Source organism: Pelmatolapia mariae, linkage group LG18, assembly GCF_036321145.2.
Source record: "Pelmatolapia mariae isolate MD_Pm_ZW linkage group LG18, Pm_UMD_F_2, whole genome shotgun sequence".
Lineage (NCBI taxonomy): Eukaryota > Metazoa > Chordata > Actinopteri > Cichliformes > Cichlidae > Pelmatolapia > Pelmatolapia mariae.
In genome coordinates, this window is record NC_086243.1 from 13,282,762 (window position 1) to 13,303,557 (window position 20,796).

General features: G+C 41.7%; 3 protein-coding genes across 3 annotated transcripts; 2 read left to right on the forward strand and 1 right to left on the reverse strand.

Annotated features, from left to right (window-relative positions):
- Nucleotides 1-811: 811 nt before the first annotated feature.
- LOC134616934 (semaphorin-4E-like) lies at nt 812-7,549 on the forward strand. Its single transcript, XM_063462030.1, has 16 exons — nt 812-841; nt 963-999; nt 1,980-2,294; nt 2,451-2,596; nt 3,871-3,933; nt 4,011-4,109; nt 4,218-4,317; nt 4,407-4,517; nt 4,591-4,742; nt 4,885-5,063; nt 5,186-5,342; nt 5,458-5,680; nt 5,808-5,923; nt 6,177-6,349; nt 6,438-6,490; nt 6,600-7,549. The coding sequence occupies exons 3-16, from the start codon at nt 2,186-2,188 to the stop codon at nt 7,163-7,165; spliced, it is 2,247 nt and encodes a 748-aa protein (XP_063318100.1). The 5' UTR covers nt 812-841; nt 963-999; nt 1,980-2,185; the 3' UTR covers nt 7,166-7,549.
- A 141-nt stretch (nt 7,550-7,690) lies between these two features.
- Nucleotides 7,691-14,258, reverse strand: cactin. Its single transcript, XM_063461499.1, has 10 exons — nt 13,933-14,258; nt 12,197-12,800; nt 12,008-12,103; nt 11,689-11,834; nt 11,414-11,576; nt 9,501-9,615; nt 9,201-9,393; nt 8,900-9,022; nt 8,482-8,804; nt 7,691-8,387 (listed from the first exon to the last, which is right to left on the reverse strand). Exons 1-10 carry the CDS (start codon nt 14,235-14,237, stop codon nt 7,897-7,899), a joined length of 2,559 nt encoding a protein of 852 aa, XP_063317569.1. The 5' UTR covers nt 14,238-14,258; the 3' UTR covers nt 7,691-7,896.
- Nucleotides 14,259-14,925: 667 nt separating this feature from the next.
- Nucleotides 14,926-19,646, forward strand: cdc34b (cell division cycle 34 homolog (S. cerevisiae) b). The gene is made up of 5 exons (XM_063462389.1): nt 14,926-15,705; nt 15,822-15,908; nt 16,378-16,475; nt 17,272-17,406; nt 18,042-19,646. The coding sequence occupies exons 1-5, from the start codon at nt 15,520-15,522 to the stop codon at nt 18,250-18,252; spliced, it is 717 nt and encodes a 238-aa protein (XP_063318459.1). The 5' UTR covers nt 14,926-15,519; the 3' UTR covers nt 18,253-19,646.
- The last annotated feature ends 1,150 nt before the right edge of the window (nt 19,647-20,796 follow it).

The window sequence follows — 20,796 nt, forward strand, 5'->3', positions numbered from 1 at the left end:
AGTTTGAGGTTTTGCTGAGTTAGAAGAAAAATCAATCTATTTACCTTGTCAAACATGCTTCTTTGTTTAATAACAAAGTGGTTAACCCTCTATCTCCCCTTTCTCTACAACCTTTCTCTTGATTTGTGGCGTCTCAATAAAATGTAACTATAAGATCATAACAAATATGCATCAGTTCTCTGCGCTTTTCATATTTCTGTGCATGTGCAGGATTATTATAGTGCCAGAATATTGCACATGCAGGGAGATGATGATGGCATTAATGTAAATACATCGTTTCCATCGTGGAGGGCAGATAACAACACGCCGCCCTGCTATGTTGCATTGCTTCATCACTCCTGTTTGGACACGCTGCCAGGTGTTTTTACGGTTTACCTGATCCGCCCAGCTGGAGTCAGCTGTGCCCTCTACCGACAGTAGTACTACTAATAAGAGAATAACAAACACTTAATCAGACCGGAGGTCAGCGCCTTCCGCCACACTCTGAAGGGGTGTGGGGGACTAGTTAAAAAAAAAACCTGCGCGGCTGTCCGGAGTAGGTAGGATCTCCGGCCATTCAGATCCTTTCACCGACCGCGGGATATGAGCGCTGAAAGAGGCTGTGGACAGAAACGAAGCACCGCTGTGTCTTTAGAAACACTCACTGGAGGCTGACGGGCTGCTGAGCCGTTGCATGAGCGCCTTTCCTTTTTAATTTTCTGTGCGGTCGCTGATTTTTAGACGCGAGCTTGCAGATAATAAACCTCAGTGAAGCTGCTGGCTACGGCCAACGTCTGACACCTCTGGGGTACGTTAGACGTTAGTCTCAGTTGTTCACACTTTTATTGAGTGTTTGCTAAAGGTATGTGGGAGTTTTTGATTTTGCCTTGTTTGTTTGTTTTTGTTTTTTAAACTATCAAACTGTCCGTGAAGCGGTGGTGAAATATGTCGTAAACAGGTGCTGGGACTATTTTTTTTCTTAGAGGAAACCTCGGGAGATTGGGGCGTGTCCGCGCGCAGGTAAGAGATTAACTTGTGATTCGAGTGTTTGCTCACTCTTAGCTAACCTGCAAGAACTACTTTATTAACAGCTTCAGGGTGAATTTCACGTTAAAGCTTCACTACACGGGGTAACGTACTTTATTACTATTATTATAACTAATTTAGCTAAGTAGCGTACTGTTGAATTCTCATTTATTTTATGGATTTTTGTTTCCACATTGATTTTCACACACTTATCGGGTTTTTTCTACTGTTCAGATTCAGTTGAACGTAAACATGAGAGGCACTGTGCTGTGAGTGTTTGCGCATGTGCGTGCGTGTCTGCGTGTGTGTGTGTGTGTGCGCGCCTGCATGTGGGTGTAGAGCGAAGCTGGGATTGGCCCTCAAGGCTAAATAATCTTATCGGGGTGCATTCTCTGACATGTTGTGGCTCATCAGGTAACACACACACCTCCATTACTTCAAATTTCATTACTGTGAGAGTAATGAAAACAGATGCTCTTTTTGTAACAACGACGTAATTAAAGGTTAACTCATTTTCCTGCTCAGTGCAATGAAACCACTCTTGCATCTAACTTCCTTGCAGCCAACTTTGTGCAAGAGCTCGTCTCTAATCGAGCCCAGAATTTGGCACTCTGTGTGAATCTTTCATTGTGTCGGTGCTTGGTGCTGCAGGAGAGCTGAGGTTGACATCCCTGCACCCTGCTGAATGCTTTTCATGGCCCTGCATTAACATCACTATGGCACTGACAGAATTACTGCGGTGCTGACTTTAGCTCACTCTGTCCTTTCTAGCGATTCCTTTACTTTTTCTTTTCTTTCTTTTTTTCTTTTTTTTGGCTAAGTTTCTTACACTTTGTTTTGATGAACTTTAATGTGTACCCCTGTCAGCTATTGTCCTCTCCTGATGTTTTGCTGTACATCCATTAAGGTTCTATACTTTTCCTTCTTTACTCATGAACAGTTTTTAATATCTTGTACACCCTTGTATTTTTCAGCCCCCATCGCCTTTGTCTCTTTGGTCTGTGCCATCCATCTCCCCATGGACAGCCTGCAGAGCGGGGCCAGTAAAGGGGCTGCTACCCTTCAAACACCACAGACCACATCACGTCATAGATGCCACCCTGCCGCCTTTACCGCTCTATGACTGACTGTTGAGGAAACAATAAAGCCAAAATTCCTCTGAGCTTGAGCAAAAGGAGCCATGAATCTGCTGCTGTCCCTCACTGTCTTCTGCCTGCTGCCTCTGGCCTTGATGGCCAAGGAAAACTTACCACTGAACTGCATCCCCCGCAGATCTGTGCCTTATCACAGTAAGTGCTGCTCTTTTGTCTTGTGTAACCTTGACTTACAGTGCGTCAGCTTGTGTTGGCTCATATAATTTGGGTTGACTCAAAAGGAAATGGCGTTTAATCACTGGTGGTTGCTGAGTTAATCATTTGTCTGCTGTCTCTTTTTTTTTCCTTTAGGGGACAATGCTCGTTTTTTTAGTGAGAATGATGTCTATAACTACTCCACCATGCTGTTGATAGAAGATAAAGGCGTGCTCATGCTTGGTGCTAGGGAAAAAGTGTACGCACTTGACCTCTATAACATCTCCCAGAAACATGCTTCAGTAAGAACACCTTTTTTTGTTTGTTTGTTTTTCTTTAACAGGCAGCACCCACTTTATTCCTTTTAAAACAATCTCTTTCACCAATCCAGGGCAAGTGCCCGACATAACCAATAAGAGCATTTCCCATACCCATAAACATAAACTACTCTACACTCTTTTTATACTGCCGACACTTTACTCACTTTTAGTCAATTACAGTTATTTATTCACCTATTCAGACACTTTAATTTTAAAACTGTGTAATTTTAAAACTGTGTACATACTGTATATTCTGTGTATTTATTATTTATTATGTCCTTTTCTTCAACATAATGCTGCTCTGTTGGCCCTTTTCATGTGGTTCTGCGAGAAATTCACAGACTCTATCTACCATGAACGCTGAGTAAAAATCAGCTCACAAATCCATTGAAATACATGCTGGTTGTCAAAAGGCAACAAGACAGAACTTATTCCTCACAGCTGTGAAAGTCCCACTCTGTTGCAGAGTAGGAGGGAGTAGGGGCCGGACTGGAATTGATCCATCTGTGATCCGGAAATGGTGCTTCCTGAGAGCCTAACTTCAGGCAAACAAAAGACACGGGTTCATTTGTTTAATTCCTCAACAACAGTGTGAACTGATCTAACTCTTCTAATGTGCACAGTCCAATTCTTGATGTATATTTTTTTGTGTGTGATGTGATCCTTTAGACACAACCATTTACCAACCACCAGCTTAACAGGAAGCCTCATAACCACAGAGTTTTCTGACACATTTTTCAAAGATGGAAAAAAACTTTGTCCTTAAATTACTCTTCCTTCACATGAATTTATCCTGTTTTCACCTCAGATTGCACCTTATTAATTATCAACTACAGTCAAAAAATGGCAAATATCATGGCGTATTTGACCGTTGATTTTTGTGATAATAACACAGTGCAAACAAAGCTAGCAGACATAGTAAAGCAGATCATCTAATTTGAGCACTTCCTCTTCAGCAACAATTTTAGCCACATCTTCACAGTTTAACCATCTTAACAGCAGCTGTGCTTCCTTTAAAAAATGTAAACGTTGGAAGTATTGTTCTGTACAGCAGAAAACCTGTTAGCCCTGAGAAACATGTTCTCCTACCACACAGAGTAGTGTGACCAGTAATGAAAGCAATGTCAGAGTTGTGGACTTGTCGTAACGTTTGTCATCAATCGGTTATTATGACAGGCCCAAACTTTACCCTATTCAACAGAACGGCTATTATTTTTTTTGAAGTGTGACCAAAATTGTGTTTTTTTATCTTTTAGGTTGCATGGGAAGCAACACCAACAAAAAAGACAGATTGTAAAAACAAAGGAAAAAATGCAGAGGTTGGTTAATTGTAGTTTTGTAAAGGTCAATTTACATTAAGCAGAGGCCGTCACTGGTTCTTGGATTCCTTTTACAGATGGAGTGCTTGAACTATATCAGGATCCTGCATAAGGTGGGAGATGACAGAATGTATGTGTGTGGAACCAATGCTTTTGATCCCGAGTGCGACTACGTGGTGAGATAAATTCACTAACTGATTGAATAGATGGTTTTTATGGCTTTTCATCAGCTTCACAATAAGTGCAGAATAATTCCAAAGATAAAACGGTGTTTGCCGGTGCAGTCCTTTTCAGGTGATGCATTGACTTTTGAGAAGAAGGTGGAGGATGGCAAAGGGAAGTGTCCATTTGATCCTTTCCAGAGATACGCTTCAATCATGGCAGGTAGGTAGAAATTTGCCAACTACACTAAGAAATCTGTTGAAAAGATTAGCAGAGCAAACATATTTTCTTTTGCTCTCTGGTCTCGTTAGGTAATGATCTTTACTCAGCCACGTCAATGAACTTCCTCGGCTCTGAACCCGTCCTAATGCGCAGCTCGTCTGGTACCATACGGACTGAGTTTAAAAGCTCCTGGCTTAATGGTAAGATATAAAATAATTTTTTTAAACCTATTAGTTGAGTCAAAGTTAAAGTTTTCTTTTCTTCTTGTGCCAGAGCCCACCTTTGTTTCCATGGCTCAGATGCCAGAGAGCAAGGAAAGTGAAAGCGGAGATGACGACAAAGTTTACCTGTTCTTTAGTGAGACCGCTGTAGAGTGCGACTGCTACAACAAACTGGTGGTGTCCCGCGTGGCCCGCGTCTGCAAGGTGATAAAAGGTTTTACATTGCATGCGCTTCCAATGACAATGGCACATAAATGGCACTTCCTCCATTTGTGCTCCTGCAGCCTTTTCCGTTGTTTCGTTGCTATGTGTATTTTTCCTCCTTTATGCATTTCTGTGTTCACAGGGGGATCTTGGTGGTCAAAGGACTTTGCAGAAAAAGTGGACAACCTTCTTGAAAGCTAGAATAGACTGTCCTGTGCTGGAGTCCCAGCTGCCGTACATTATCCGGGACGCATACCGCTGGTGTGACCCCGAGAAGGATTGGAAGAGCTGTACTTTTTACACCGTCTTCACAGCACAGTCGTAAGTTTGGACCAGCAGACATGTTTGTGTAAGAAGGAAAATGCTAACTTCCTATTTTATGTCTTTAGAACACCATTTGGCTAAGATCTCCTGCATGTTTAGTGTGTGTGTGCTTATTTAAGGGACACATCAGACTTGTCTGCAGTGTGTGCGTACCGCGTGTCAGACATAAGCCGAGTGTTTGCAGAGGGGAAGTACAAGACCCCAGTCCCCGTAGAAACCTCCTTTGTTAAGTGGGTGATGTATAGTGGAGAAGTGCCCGTCCCTCGGCCTGGAGCTGTAAGTCTTCCCAAAATTCCCTTGTGCATTTTTTTTTTTTAAAGAAAACCCTAGCAGGAAGCTGATTCCTTTTTGCACCCCGCTCTCTCTTTCCTTTCTGTTGATCCTTTGCCAGTGTATAAATAATGCAGCTCGTAAAGCGGGCATACATGAAACTTTGGATCTACCAGACCGAACCCTTCAGTTTGTCAAGGACAAGCCCCTCATGGACCAGGTTATCCAGCCAATAGGAGATAAACCTCTACTGGTGCGCAGAGGAGCTACATTCACACAGATCATAGTAAACCAAATGAAAGCTGCAGATGGCAACAAGTACACCGTGATGTTTATAGGCACAGGTTTGCATCAGTACATCATTCTGTCACTTCCTGTTTATTGTCTATTTTGCTGTTTTTGATGACTTAACAGTGGTAAGCATACTGGACTTTATGCACGTAAATATGTTTTCTTGTTTTCATACAAAAGACAAAGGCACAGTGCTGAAAGCTGTGAACTACGACGGAGAGATGTTCATCATAGAGGAAGTACAAATCTTCCACCCCCCTCAGCCAATCAAGATTCTTAAATTTTCAAATATCACGGTAATTTGAGATAAACTTTTTTAAAATGAATGGTTATATCACAGCTGATGCCTCAGTAGTGATATTGTTTCAGGAAGTCCAGTACATTTTTATTTATTTTTTTTATCCTTCAGCAAGACTGGATTTATCAAGAATGTGAAAAAACACATATTTAAGTTATTTATAAAGAGTCTTCTCAGAAAGAATAAACAGGTTCAATATGTTTGGTGTCAATGTACATCAGCATCATCGGTGCTCTGTGTTTGTGTCATAGATCCAAGGTGTACATGGTCAGCTCTATGCAGGCTCAGACACTGGAGTAGCCCAGATACCACTGGCCACCTGTGAGAGGTCCTCATCCTGTATGGACTGTGTGCTAGCCAGAGACCCATACTGTGGCTGGAACAATGCTCTGGGGGAATGTGTTTTCATTTCTAAATCACACCGGTAGGCATCACTTTAAAGACAAGGACCAAGTGATATTGATGTTCTATATTCAAACTAATTTTCCATTTACTGGCTCTTTTTTTTGTAGTGAAATAATCCAAAGTGTGAAAGTTGGAGATGCTTCCCTTTGCCCTGATGCTGGTGAGTTTATTCATTAAACTGAATCTTCTGGAGTTTGCAAGTTTCTGCATGTGATCTGTTGCAGTTGTCAAACTGAAAATGCATTTATGGCTGTCTCTTGAAATTTCAGACCCTATCAAGCCTCTGAATTGGTCCGTCCGGGAAGGCGAGGACCTGAAGCTTAGCTGTCTACCCCTTTCCAGCTTGGGAAAAATCATGTGGCAGAAGAACAATATCGATCTGATGCCTTCAGCTGCACTTCAGCTACAAGACGGACTTCTGATCCAGAATGTTTCATTAAGCGATGTCGGTCATTACCGCTGCTTGTCTGTGGAGCACTCCAGAGCTGTAAAGCACAGCATAACTGTAATTGAGCATGTGGTCACAATTGACCTATCAGACTCTCGCAGAGATGGTAAGACACTGGATGCCCAAGCTCAGACTGATTGTGCATCAGTTACTGGACTGCAGGTTGCATGTGCTCTTTTGGGGCTTGCTTTTTTTGCCCTTTTGGCCTGGAACTTTTACAAAGGCCATCTGTGTCTGCCTTGGAGTTGCTTTAAGAGTAAAAGTGAAGAACAACCTCAGGAGAGCCAGGACCAGGAGGCTTTACACTCCGGCGTGAGTTATCAAGCTGCACCCAGAGAGGAAAAGCCCGTGGTCATCAGCAGCAACAGTAACAACAACCAACACTGAGAGCTGAGAGTCAGAAAGCGGAAGCGCATGACATTAACAAAGATAGACTTAAGAGTCAAATGAATGATGGGGATACCGAAACGGCTTCGTTTCTGCCCTGAACTAATGAGAATAGGGGTTCAGCTCTAATATTTGCATAGAAACTTGGATGTAAAAACATTTCAAGTGCTTGTTTTGATAAACAAAACTGATAAAACTAAACTAAATTATTTTTGGTACAAATATGATGTACTTGAATTCCTGCCTTTTTGTTTTATATGCAAGTTTGTGCTTAATTTCCTACTAATTGTTTTAAGTACCACAGATTGGAATATGTTGCAATGACTGGTTTGATTTTTCACAGGGAATGTACAGTAATTGAAATCGAGCCACTTATTCTGTAACCACTAGCTACCAAGACTTTGTTTTATTGTAATTAAACAATTTTTATGTGTTCTTTAAGTTGTTTCAGCGAGTTTAAAATGCTTACCGTTTTATCTCTAACGTGAAGTTAGTATGAAACCCATTAACCAGTGGCCAAATGCAAAAAGGAGAAGGAAAAAAATCTTTAATGTGTAACGTCTTGACTAAATTACAGTTTTGCTTTCTTAGACATCAGTACACAGTCATTTGAAGCTTTAACACTGCTTTTCTAAGAGAGCAGCTAAAACAAAAACAACAAAGCACCTTTACTGTACAGCATGTGTAAAACCCAGTCACTGGCAGCTTTGGTCTGTACTGATCTGTGGCATTTATCTCCTGTAGCGATACCTCTTGAAGTGGAACCAAAGCTGGAAGATCCCATTGGCGAACTGACAGCGAAAGCCGTGTCGGTGCGAGTACTCCCACTCCCTGTTTACGATCTTAAAAGCAATGTCCTCGTACGGCGGGCCCGCGTGGAACCTTAAAATCCCAAAGTCCTTGTTGTCGGGACTGGGCTCAAGGAAGTACTGAGGTGTGGATCGCTTGTCGATCAAGTCTGGGTAGAAGATGTTGAACTTGTAACCTTGGACTATCTTAGGGGGAGGGTTGTCGAAGTCGTAATGTGTCTGGTTGTACTTGTTCCACTCGAAGCCTGTGTGGACCCTGTTGAAGAACCGTGGTTTCCTGGGGCGGTATTTGTCTGCCCACAGGTACATTTTCCCAGTGACCGGAAACTCAACGCTGAACTGGGCCTCATCGTTGCCCATGCCTTCCTTGGCCCGTCGCACAAAGGCGTCCTCTGCACTTTCGCTGGCATCACCTGACAGACAAAGTGGTAAAACAGTGAGGCTACAGTTTACAATATGCATGGTTATACATTTCTGCAGTGAGGATGCTTTGCTGTCATCTCATACCTGTGACTTGGAGCTGTCTGCGTGCTAACTGCAGTCGGTGTGCATCTTCCTCTGGGGTGATCGTGTGGGTGTCCAGCGGCAGCTCAGACTGCATGAGCAACGTGGGGCTGTAGCGACCCGAGTCGTACTCCGCTTGGCTCTGCTGGATCAGGTCCTCCTCCGTCAGAACAGCCTCCACCACCTCATCCTTTTCCTCTCCATCCTTCTTGTCACCCTTTTCTCCTCCTTCCTCATCTTGGCTTCCTGCTGTAGATGTGGATGGACCCTCCTCTGGCTCTGTTTCAGTGTTTCTCTTTTTCTCTCTAGTTTGCCCTCCTCTCTCACTGGAATAAGGAAATGTTGGTTTAGATTTTACAATTCACCTCTTGCAATAATGCAAAGAGGAATTTGCAACTCAGGTCTGTACATTTTAACTTACTCATCTTCCTCACTCCTAGGCTCCTCTTTGATGATGGGAAACAAAGGTTCACTCTCTACTCCCTGTTCCTGTTTCAGCTTGAACAACTTCTGGCGCAACACCTCCTGGTGTCGTTCTCTCAGCCTACAGCATAAAAAGTTAGATTTAGTTTTAAACAATCAGACTCTTGAGATTACAAATCTCTTCTATAAGAGTGCCCTGGCCAAAAAAGACAGCACTACAATATAAAGTTCCATAAAGATGGGACTTAACTTTATTAAGCCAGCCAAAAACACTGGGCATTGCCACATCACTGTCATACCTTGCTCTGGCCATGTAGACTTTGACCTGCTGCAACAGACTCTCCCAATAACCGATATCAAGATTGGATCCTCCAGCCCGAATCTTTGCCTCAATGTTTTGGTGCAGTGCTTGCAGCTGACTGTATGTCTTTCCTTTGAACACAGACTGAACATCTGTGCTCACAGCTGTATTGATGCCCTCACGACGATCACCTGAGAAATAAATGGATAAATTAATAATTTTTAAAAAAAAAGGAAAAAAAAAAGAATCATATCAGGAGAAAAGCCATTAGAGAGGGACAATGTGAAGGGTGTCCTACCAGGCCCTTTTCCAGAAGCCTCCAGTTTTCTCAGTTTGCTGATCTCATCCTCAGTGATGGTGGTCATATCTCTCCAGAAGTCCACGTTCTTGCCCTGTTCCAACTCCATGTACACCTACCAGAACATTGCGCATGCAGTAATGTTTTAATTATGCTGCACTTTAAGATCAGTACATGTTAGCACACATCTTTTGACATGTTTAGGGTAAATATGTGTTAAAACATTTAAATATAGATTTACACTAAATGACCTACAGCTGATTTGCCTCCTAATAGCACCTTTATTCTGTGACATTTATATTATTAAGGCTTGAAGTATGAGAGATGGTCGCTTCCTAGGTGGCCATACCTGCTGGTAGCCTGCTAAGCACGAGGTCAGCTAATCTGAGTCCCTGAATTAGACTTCGCCACCATGTTTGTGGTGTTTTTAACAATTGGAGAATTTAAAGCAATTAGCAATTAACACCATCTGCTGTGTGGATACTTACACTAGTCTGTGCTCAGGTATTTTACAAAGTAAAAGTCAATATTCAAGTTAGGACCTAATACTATCTACAGTGCTGTGCAGAAGTCTTGAGCCACCCCTTATCTTTATATCATTATTAGAAATTATTAGAAATGAAAGACTGGTGCAAACATACATAGAAATACAGTATATAAAAAGGCAAAAATGTACAATTCCAACAAGCTTGAAAGTCAGTATTTTGTATGACCAACTCTCTTAGACAGCTTTCTTGTAATACATAATAATAAGACTTGTAATAAGTAGTCTTCAGGAATAATTCTCGAGGCTTCCTGAAGGAAATTCAAAGTCCTTCTTTGGATATTTGCTGCCTTTTGTTCAATTCTCTATCAAGATGATCCCACACTGTTTCAATAATGTTAAACTGGGAAGGCCAATTGATAGTGTGTTTGGGATCACTGTCATGAAGCCGTTGCCAATCAGATGCCTTCCAGCATTTTCTTTTCCTGTGTTGATAATTCAGTCAATTCTGACTTCCTGTCCAACACCACTGGTTGAAAAGGAGCCCCAAAGTATGACAGAGAGCCCACCATGTTTTACAGAATGTTGCAGACACTGAGTGTTAGACCTCCTCTGTACATGTTAATGACAAGACCTTTTGAACAGATTCAGTCCAGTTCTTGTGTAATTTGGTATACCTAACCCGCTCCTCCCAGTTTCCCTTTATTCCTTCCTTCCTTCCTGCCACCCTTCCACTGAGACAGTTCTTGACTGAAGTAAAGAAATGTGCTGTTTAGTAACAAAGTTCCTGAAGATTCAATTTCAAATTGGTTATTTGCCAAGTTGTCTGTCGATGATAAACATGGCACAGATCCATCCCTTGCGTAAGGTAAGGTCTCTTTTTATGCTCGAATGATTCATGGTGGCTTAACAAACAAAGATTCCTCTGAGAAAGGTCAGGTACAAGGACTGGACTGAAAATAAGCAAAATAGATGCCAGTGATCAAAGAAGAACACTGAAAGGCCTTCAGGAAGCCTGGAGAACTATTGCTCAAGAGCACTTAAAAAATGTCAATAACATCTAACATCAGGAAGCAAAATATAAAGAAACAGGAGACAGTTTAAGAATTTTGCACAGTACTATAACGTGAGATTTCATAACAGTAGCTCATAACGCAGTGAGTGATGTTATGTTTTACATACAGTCTAAACTTGACACTACAAATTGAGCTGGGTTTTTAATATTGTATCTGTGTAGGCATATTATGAAACACTGTATACTCACATATTTTTATTTAACACTAATAATCACAAATTACATTTAAAGATGATATAGTTACTGGCTAAAACAAAACAAACAGGCAGCAATGTTTGAACTGCAGGTTCACACTCTTAAATCGGTCCTTTCATAAACAGAACTTTTACACTTTATTTAAGCACATCTACAAACCTTTATGTCCTCTAGCAAGTCATCCATGTCAGTGACCGTGAGCCCATTGAGGAACGTGTATGGTTCGTGCATTTCCACTGCCAAATCATCATCTTCTGCACTGATGTACTTCGCCAAAAGGTCGATCGGCTTCGCACGGCCGTCACGAATTCTGATCTTAGACCTGCAGAGACAAAGAACAACGGTGTGATGCACGGTTAATCAGATAAATAGATGTAGAAGGTGGAAGTTTAAACAAACTGATCCAATCATAGTGGAGTAAGAGCCACACTAACCTTAGTTTGGCCTGATGCAGATGGAAGTTGTCTTCCTGTTCAGCCCAGGTCTTGAAATATTCTGCCTCTTTCTCTCTCTGCAGCATTTCCAGCTCCTGCTCTCTCATGGCCTTCTCTCGCTCCCGCTCCAGACGCAGCTGCTTCACCTACATCAACATAAAGTTGGTGTATAAATATGTCGCTCCCAATCTCTAAACTTAAAACTGATCCTCCATGTTTTGCCTGGGAAGTGAAATTCCATCCTTTTTTAAGCATTTGTATAAAAAGTCAGGCACTGTGTGAGCACTAATGTGGAAGATTTTTATCCCACAGTTCTTACCTTCTGCAGCTCTCTACGGTTCTCCTCCTGAATACATTTGTTCCTTTCTTTGAGCTCTTTCTCTCCGAGATGACCGATACCTTTCTTATCTAACGCCTGAGGAAGCAAAAAGAACCATGGATGGGATGCAAGGTCTCAAAGGCAGGTTATGACAGGCAAATATCCAAACATTTGCAGTCAGGAACTCACCTTTTGCCATTTAAATGTCCCCAATAAGTTGTTGTCCCCAAAAGGATTGTCTGCATTGGTGTATCCCAGGTACTCCTCACTCCAGCCCATCTTCTCTCTCCGTTTCTTCTCCTTTGCTTCCTTCTTTGCCAACCTTCTGGCCCTCTTCTCCTCTGGTGTCTCAAGAGCTTTCATCATCTCCTTCTGTTTTTTCCTCTCCTCCTTTTCCTTGAGTGCGCCTCTCTCGCAATCAGACTCTGAGCTCTCAGATGACTCACTCGAACTGAAGCGCTGCTTGCCTCTGCCCCGGTCAGACTTCTCTTGGCTTCTCTTACTCCTCCCGCGCTCCCTGTCTTCACTTTTCTTCCTTCGCTCTCGACTTTTGTCGCTGTCTCTGCCGCTGTTCTTGTGCCTCTCTTTCTCTCTGTCCCACTCCCTCCTCTGTCTGTCTCTCAGTGGACTCCCTCTCTCAGGACTCCTTCTTCTTCTCCTTTCTCTGTCGCCGCTTCCATCATGGGAGTCAGAACTGGACTGGGATCTTCCCTTTCTCCTCTCTCGGGATGTTGTTCTATGACTCTCCTGTTCCTTTCTCCTCCTTCTCATTTTGGTATTATCTGAATCAGGACTGAGACAGAAAGTGTGATTTAATACAGTAACTGCAGGAATACAATATTAACTACAGAAGAACCACATAACAGGAAACTCTGAAAGTAAGGTCCCGTTGAATACAGTTAAAAACCTATTTATCATCATTATTATTATTATTATTTTACATGCAATGGAGTTACCATAACAAGTTGATATAGGGATTATATCTACAGAAGGTCTTTTCATTCACATAAAGACTAACACTAATGTCACTGAACATCAGCATCGCTATCAGTTGATTGGATTACTGTGCAGCAGCCTGGCACTCAACCAAGGATGGGACAAACATCGATACAGCAATATACTGTGCACACATCCCTTTGTAATATTTTATGAATGCAGTGACAACAAGCATCATGCTGTACAATGATTTAAACCCTACATCCAATTAAAAATCATACAGAACAACAAAAGATTCAATTCAGAAATGTAATTTGCTTTTCAAAAAAGAAGGGTTAATTTAAATTTGGTTCCGGCAATACATTTTTAAAAAGCTGATATTGGGGGAAAAAAACCCTGGTGATCTAAGAAGATGCCTTCTCCTTAGGGAGGGGACCCCGAGCTAGGCCCAGAACCCACTGAAGAGATTATACATCTCACTTTGCCTGGAAATGCCTCAGTATCTCCCAGCAAGGACTGGAAAGTGTTGCTTGGGAGAAGGGTGTGTGGAATACCCTGCTTAGCCTGCTGCCACTACAACATTCGGATGATTGATTGATGGATAGACAGAATATCTACGAAGGTCTCACTGGCATGTTGCCTTCTAGTAAGCAATACTGCGCCACACGCACTGGTGATATGAGTTCTTCAAATAATAAAACAACAGACACATCTTTTTTCTTCCTTTTTAAAAGTAAGGCCTTTCTCAGTTCTGCAAGTCAACATCAAATTATATTTAGCGCCTAAGCAAAAGCATAGATGCATGCTGATTCCTGGAATTCCCCCCCCAAAAAGAATAGTTTTTGTTGATGTCCTTTCGCTGTCGCAATTCGGACAGAAAAACGTTACGTTTACGGAGTCACTCGATGTGTTCAAATGAGGCCTGCTACTACCATCATAATATATAAAATTCCAAGTAAGCAGCCAACTCCGCTTCGCAAAGCGATTACCTTGATGACCGACCCTTCGACCTGTTCCTCTGACTCTGAGTCTCGCGCCTCCGGTCGCTCTCCGAGCCGCTGCTGGAACCAGAGCGGCCCCTGTGCTGAGGCCGACGTCGGGCCGGAGAGCCATCGCTGGAGTCCCGACTGCCGGATCTTCCCCTACCACGAGCGGGCCTTTTCCTGTCGGCAGACCGACTGCGGTCTCTCCTCTCATCTGGAGATCTAGACTTGTTTCCTCTTGACTTGTTCGGCCGATCTCGGCTCCGACTTCTGGACCTGGAGCGAGTCCGACGTCGAGACTTGGAACTCATTGCGAACTTTCTCTCAATAGGGGGTCCCAACACCAGTTTGTCGCATAAATAAGATGTAACAAATGGGACTTTTTAAGACATATTATTTTTGCACCAGGTTAAACGGCACTGGAACGATTAAAAAGTAAATAATGTCAATATTTCACATTTTTCAGGTCATATTTTAAAAAATAAAATATAAAATAAAACCGCTATATTTTTAACTAGTTAACGGGGCAGCAAAAAGCCCCCCTCGAAGGGGCTTTCTGTGAAATGGCGCGTATTATTTACGTCACGAGAACCTTGAGAAAAATAAACTAGAAACAAATGCCCCGATGTTTATTAACTGATGTTTTTATGAAATCCGCACCCCTCCTCGGAGTACCATCTGAATACAACTGAGAACCGTCAGTGTGTTGAAATAATTTCAGGGTGAAAACAGCTCAGAAGCACGAACAATATTTGGCGTTTTTGTGACGTCAGAAAGTGGCAAATGCAGTTCCCTAAATTCCCTCTCAAATAAAATGTTAAAGAATTATTGCTCTAAAAGCTATCATTTTTTCTGGGTAAATTTAATTTTATATAAACTTATGTAATAAGACAGTTGAATACGTCACCGCACGCCTTCTTTGCTGCTCTAAAGGGGAAAAATAATGTTGACAGGTGGAAATTGGACTACAAATCCCGCATATCACAGGGCGCCATTGCCTGTTTGTAGAGGAAAGGGGACTCCTTTCAGCAACATTCTTCTCTATCCTGTCTTCTCTTATGGCCGTATGAGCTATATTTTCCGGCTGTTGCCGTAAAGAATTCATGGGTTTGGGTATATAGGTGTGTTTTCTGTCCTAGCCTGGCTCTTGTATGCGGTTAGGAAGTATTCGCGCCGCGCTAGGATCGGTTCGATCTGGTTGGTGAGGTAGGGCTTGTTAGCTAGCTCCCATTAGCCTACAGCTATCAGTAGATTTACGGCTTATATCCGCGGCTGTTCTGCCAGGTAGATCAGCTAAAGCTGGAGGCGCGGGTCTGACACAATGGTTGGTCAGTTGCAGATTTCTCTGAGTGTTGACATTGGTAAATAATTCCTCTGTTTCGGGGACAGATCAACGCCACCTTTGTTTGGCTCGAGCACAGCCTGACACGTTTGGCCTGTTTTATTGTCTCGGTACTGTTGTTGTTGTTTTCGGGGTAGGCTGCTTGGCTTATTAGGCTAACTTTGCCGTGTTCGCGTGAACAGAAGGAAACTGTCCGCTGTTCACTCCAGAATATCCCGACAGCCACCCAGACCACCACCAACAACAACATTATGGCGCAACCCGACGCCCCTCATGTAGCCAGTTCACAGAAAGCACTCATGCTGGAACTGAAGAGCCTTCAGGAGGAGCCCGTGGAGGGATTCAAAATAACACTGGTGGACGAGGCTGATTTATACAACTGGGAAGTGGCCATTTTTGGACCACCAAACACTCACTATGAAGGGGGATATTTCAAGGTAAGAAAGCCAAAGTGGTGTGATTACTTCACTTAATGTAATACAATACACAGGCTTTACTGAATGAATAAAGGTTGCCACACAATTCAAGCCCCAAAGGTCTCTTTTTGTCCTAGGCTCGAATCAAGTTTCCTCTAGACTACCCTTACTCCCCTCCGGCTTTCCGCTTCCTCACCAAGATGTGGCACCCCAACATCTATGAGGTAACAACTTGACATACTTGAATGCCCTCCCACTGCTGTTTGTGATGGGAGCAGCTGTCCTAGGCTTGCCTCATGATTCATATGATCAAATACCACTTGCATCATGGGGCCCATTAGACCCATTAAAAAAATGTGTTTCTTTGTTTTTGAAGCCTTTAATGGATCAGCGCCACCATACATATCTGAGCTGCTGACATATGTTCCCTTAAGGTTTGCTGGCAGTTAATTGATTGACTGCCAGCAACCTTAAGGTGTTCAACCCAGCTGAAAACATCAGGCAATCAAGCTCCATAATCTCTCCGTCAGGAGAGGTTGGCTTTTTTTAAAATTTATTTATATTTTGTGTGGTGTGTTTAGTATTTTTATACAGGACTTTATCAGATTCTTGTTTTTTTTAAAAAGTGCTCTATAACTAAAATTTGACTGAATCACATTTGAAGGAGCTTTCTTTCCCCTCTGTGTCTTTTAGAATGGAGATGTGTGTATTTCTATACTGCACCCTCCAGTGGACGACCCACAGAGCGGAGAGCTGCCTTCAGAGAGATGGAATCCCACCCAGAACGTCCGGTTAGCACTCCCTCATTATCTCTCTCATGTCTCTCCTTTCTTGGGTACCTCCCGTCTTTGTCCTGTCTCAGCTACTTCAATAATTTACCTGAGTCAGAGTCTTATCGCATGACATTCGTCTTCATTGGCTTCTTTTTACTTGTATCTAGAAACTGAATCCATATGTGGGCATTCAATGTATTATGCACCTTGTTAGTTAAAGCAGTTTGAGTTGCCTGTTGTTTTTTGCAGTATGGAGGCATTATCATTCAGTAGGAAAATATCCTCCTTTATACTGTTTTATTATAGTAGAAGTACATTATTATGCATTGCTTTCAGAGCACAAGTTATTACACAAAAATACAAAAGTCACCATTTCTGAACATGCTGAACATTCAGTGACAATCTTAGCGTTGTTTTGCGTTGTTGTCTTAGGACAACAATCCTCCTCAACCTTGTTTAAATAAGATTTACAAAGGCGTAGAGAGGTCTGTTTTAATCAAAACAGTCCAGTGTTCTAGTTGCTCATTGTTTTATCCAGTGCAAGTTACCTCACTGTCATTTACAGCATTTTTGAAAAATTTAAAATAATCTATTATCTGCCAGAATAATTAGCATTATATCCATAATTGGAGACTCTTTATCCATATTTCTAAATTCACCCAATACTAAAATAAAATATGGTTTAAAAAATTAACATAAGGGAGAAAGTAGAAATTAGTTCCTTTTTTTTCTTTTTGTTTTAATTCACATAACTTGTGTGTTCATGTCCTGCAGTAGATGCCACGCTGACTGCCACCTTTGTGTTTGCTTCCAGGACCATTCTGCTGAGTGTGATCTCACTGCTGAATGAACCCAACACCTTTTCTCCTGCCAATGTGGACGCGTCTGTCATGTACCGCAAATGGAGAGACAGCAAAGGCAAAGACCGGGAGTATGTGGAGATCATCAGGTAAACAGTTTGCATGATTCACAGTTAAAAGAAATGGTGTAAACTCACTCGCTGTGCAAAACAAAAGTAATTTCATGTCAGATGTATCCCGTAGTTATAGAGAAGATTTTACTGATTCAGAGGGACAAACTAATGCCTTGCATCAAGCAGAGAAATACAGCTGTAGTGATTGTTGAAACAGCTAAAACTGTCCAGTGCATTATTAAAACTTGGTGAACCGCCATTCTTCTGGGAATAAATGTGTTCAGAAAATAAAAATCTTGAATGATCAAAGCTGGAGTTCACTTAAACATTTGGTAAATTCAAATTGCCCAAATTGTGAAAGAGTGTTAGCAAATCCACTGCAGGTGTTTTTAAGTGCCCAAAAAAACCTCCAGAGGGAAGTACCTCGGAGGCGATCTAACCAGATGACTGTTGTGGGTGTGTGGACTCTGTACTCTGAATGTTACTTGTAAAATATTGATAGCATAAAGGTAAAATTTTGCAGGGCTTCATTCATGTAGCAAAAGATCAGCTGACTGTTGGCGGATAAGGTGGGAACTTTTCTTCAGATTTGGTTGATCTTTCATGGAAAGACAGAAAATGCTAGTAAATCTCCAGCTGTTTGTAATGACGCCACTCTGATCTCCCCTCAGAAAACAAGTGTTGGCTACCAAGGCTGAAGCTGAGCGCGATGGCGTGAAAGTGCCCACTACGCTGGCGGAGTACTGCGTCCGCACACGCGCCCCAGCCCCCGACGAAGGCTCCGACCTCTTCTATGACTATTGCTACGACGAAGACGACGTGGAAGGCGAGGATGGCGACTGTTGCTATGACGAAGACGACTCAGGCAATGAGGAGTCCTGACGTGCTTTTTTGCGGCACCCCGATCTTAGCTGACGTGTGCTACCCCTCCTCTCTCTGCCCGGGTTGCCAGATATTCTAGGTTTACAACCAGGAAAGATTGGAAGCTTCCCTCCTCTAACCAACACAGAGCTTTTTTCCTCTCGCCTCTGAATGCGTCTTGGAGGTTAAAATTGATGCCTTGCTGAGGAAGGCTCTGACCTGGTAAGATTTGCACCAGCACAAAAGTCACCAGTTTCTTCAGTTTTTATCATCACCTAAATCCTTACTTTGAGGAAAAAAAAAACAAAAAAACATAACTCTCACATACCCTGCTGAGCTTCTCAGTCCCGTGTATAGTGTAAGGTGTTGTGGGGTTAAAAAAAACAAACAAAAAAACCCAACTGTCAACAATAGCAACATTTGCACTGGTGCAAACACTTCCAAACATTTCTCAGCCTGTCTTTTGCATATCTTTCTTTCCCTAATTGTAACTGGCTATTGCTCACTGCTAGTTGGTCACAGTGATGAACAGAAGATTGAGGACTTCAAACAGCACGTTTGGTGTGCTGCAAATATTCTGTTTTTTGTTTTGTTTTTGGGTTTGTTTGTTTGTTTTTTCCCCTCTCCCAAGTGTCACAGTCTGTTCCGCTCTGATAGGACAAGACACTAATTGTCACGTGACGATGTTTTCAAAGTTCCTGTGCATGCCGGAACTTCTTTTCAAAGCTTTTTGTCTCTTTTACTGGTGGACCGTTTATCTACGTCATGATCCGTGTGATGACAAAGACTTCAACAACAAGGACTCTCTGCCCGGAGGACCGGCTGGCTCAATCGGAAGGTCAAATCCTCACGTGAACTTTTTTTTTTTTCTTTTTTTTTTTTTCCTAACATGAAGTTGATCTTTGCCGTGTTTTCTTCTGGTTACTGTTGGATGTATTTCTCCTGTCATTTTAAGTGTAGGGTTGTGTTATTTGAAGTAGTTCAGATTAAGAGTTGTGTAGGATGATCACGAGGGAGTTGTTGGGGCGGAGCTAATTATTGATCAGAATTGCATTTCTCCTCTGGGGAGGTCACTCGCTGATGGGCCCCACTTGACCCAAAGACCAAAAGAAGTGTGTTTTAAAGAAAGCCCAAAACATTTGGTAACTGTTTGTCGCACTCTGTTTGCTCTTTGTGTTCTCTCTTGCAAGCTTGTTTTTATTTTACTGTTTTCTTCAGATAGATGTTATGCCTGTATTTTGTTTTTTTGTTTTTTGCTTGAGAATGAGTTACGTGATGATGAGATTATTAGGTTTGATTGACAGAAACAATTGTAGGTATTGTCTCATAATCTATGATCCCACACTTCTCAAAAAGGTTCTTTCTTTTCTTTTTTCTTTTCTTTTTTTCTCCTGCCAGTCCTCGGAAGTGAACAAGACCATCACGTTTTATTCTTCCATTGCTAATCTGTCTTAGTTGAGATTGGACTTTTTTCTTCTTTCTTTTTTTTTCAAGAGTGTGTGTGGGTGTGCTCTGTGTGAACTTTTTCATCAGCAATATTGATTGTTTTAATTAAATTGGGAAGTCATACTGAATTTCTCAGGATAATGAATTACATGTGACACAACAATTGAGAAAAAGTAACTATTTTCCTCTTTCGGTGGTCTTCAGTGTTGGTTTGCATCTTTAACAGGAACCGTGACAGATATGCACATATAGCTGTATGAATGATTACTATGTTGTTTTATTCACCTGTGTATTTTTTTTTTCAGCTATTTAAAAACTGAAAAAAATAAAGATTTATTTGGAAGAAAAAAAAAACCCCCACAGTGCTTTTTCTTCTCTTTCACTTGATTTGTATGCCTGCATTTAAATGGGTTACTTTTTGTATTTTAAGAATACATTTTTGATATTTTGGTTTTATTATTAGTAAAGCTGCATAGCTATTTATAAAAAAGGTTAAAAGGTAAAGGCTGCTTTTTCTTCTTGATTCCTTAATACAGGTTTCATGTTGTAGCATGTGGGTCTGACTGTCATGTTATTTGCCACTGCGTGTCGAAATCCACTGATTTCACAATAGACTGCACCTTTTGCTTCACAAGCTGTGTGCAGCAGCTCTCAATGTGAAGATATATTTTTATTTATTTCTAGATTATTGTTATGTTATTCTTATTTTGTACACTTCTGCGTACTTTGTGCTACAGAAACGGTTCTAGTACCAAAACTTTTTCTGGAGACTTATGCTTATTCTTTTCTTTTTTGTAACTTTCATCCATTCACCTGATTGGTGGGAATCAAATTCAGCAGATTTAGACATGACTGTAAAAGACAGTGATATAAGCAGACTGAGTGGTATAGAAACAAACAGGCACACAAGCTGACACCAATCAGAAACTGCTTTGAATATTTCAAATATTTTTAAGCATTTCAGGCAAAATCTTCACATTTTCTGCATCACATTGCTTTTTTTTTTTTTTTTTTTAAGTTAGTTACTGTTGCCTCACTCGATATTTTCTCTTTTTCTGACTATACTCTATAAACTGTAGAGATGGTTGTGTGGGAAAATCCCAGTAGACCAGCTCATCT

Excerpts from the sequence above, each read along its gene's own strand:
- LOC134616934 (XM_063462030.1), top strand. The coding sequence starts at position 2,186 with ATGAATCTGCTGCTGTCCCTCACTGTCTTCTGCCTGCTGCCTCTGGCC. Across the intron at positions 4,318-4,406 it reads ATACGCTTCAATCATGGCAG|GTAATGATCTTTACTCAGCC; the intron begins GTAGGTAGAAAT and ends TGGTCTCGTTAG. Across the intron at positions 6,491-6,599 it reads TTCCCTTTGCCCTGATGCTG|ACCCTATCAAGCCTCTGAAT; the intron begins GTGAGTTTATTC and ends TTGAAATTTCAG.
- cactin (XM_063461499.1), bottom strand. The coding sequence starts at position 14,237 with ATGAGTTCCAAGTCTCGACGTCGGACTCGCTCCAGGTCCAGAAGTCGG. Across the intron at positions 12,801-13,932 it reads TCGAAGGGTCGGTCATCAAG|TCCTGATTCAGATAATACCA; the intron begins GTAATCGCTTTG and ends TTTCTGTCTCAG. Across the intron at positions 9,616-11,413 it reads ACTTGCTAGAGGACATAAAG|GTGTACATGGAGTTGGAACA; the intron begins GTTTGTAGATGT and ends ATGTTCTGGTAG.
- cdc34b (XM_063462389.1), top strand. The coding sequence starts at position 15,520 with ATGGCGCAACCCGACGCCCCTCATGTAGCCAGTTCACAGAAAGCACTC. Across the intron at positions 15,706-15,821 it reads ATGAAGGGGGATATTTCAAG|GCTCGAATCAAGTTTCCTCT; the intron begins GTAAGAAAGCCA and ends TTTTTGTCCTAG. Across the intron at positions 15,909-16,377 it reads GGCACCCCAACATCTATGAG|AATGGAGATGTGTGTATTTC; the intron begins GTAACAACTTGA and ends TGTGTCTTTTAG.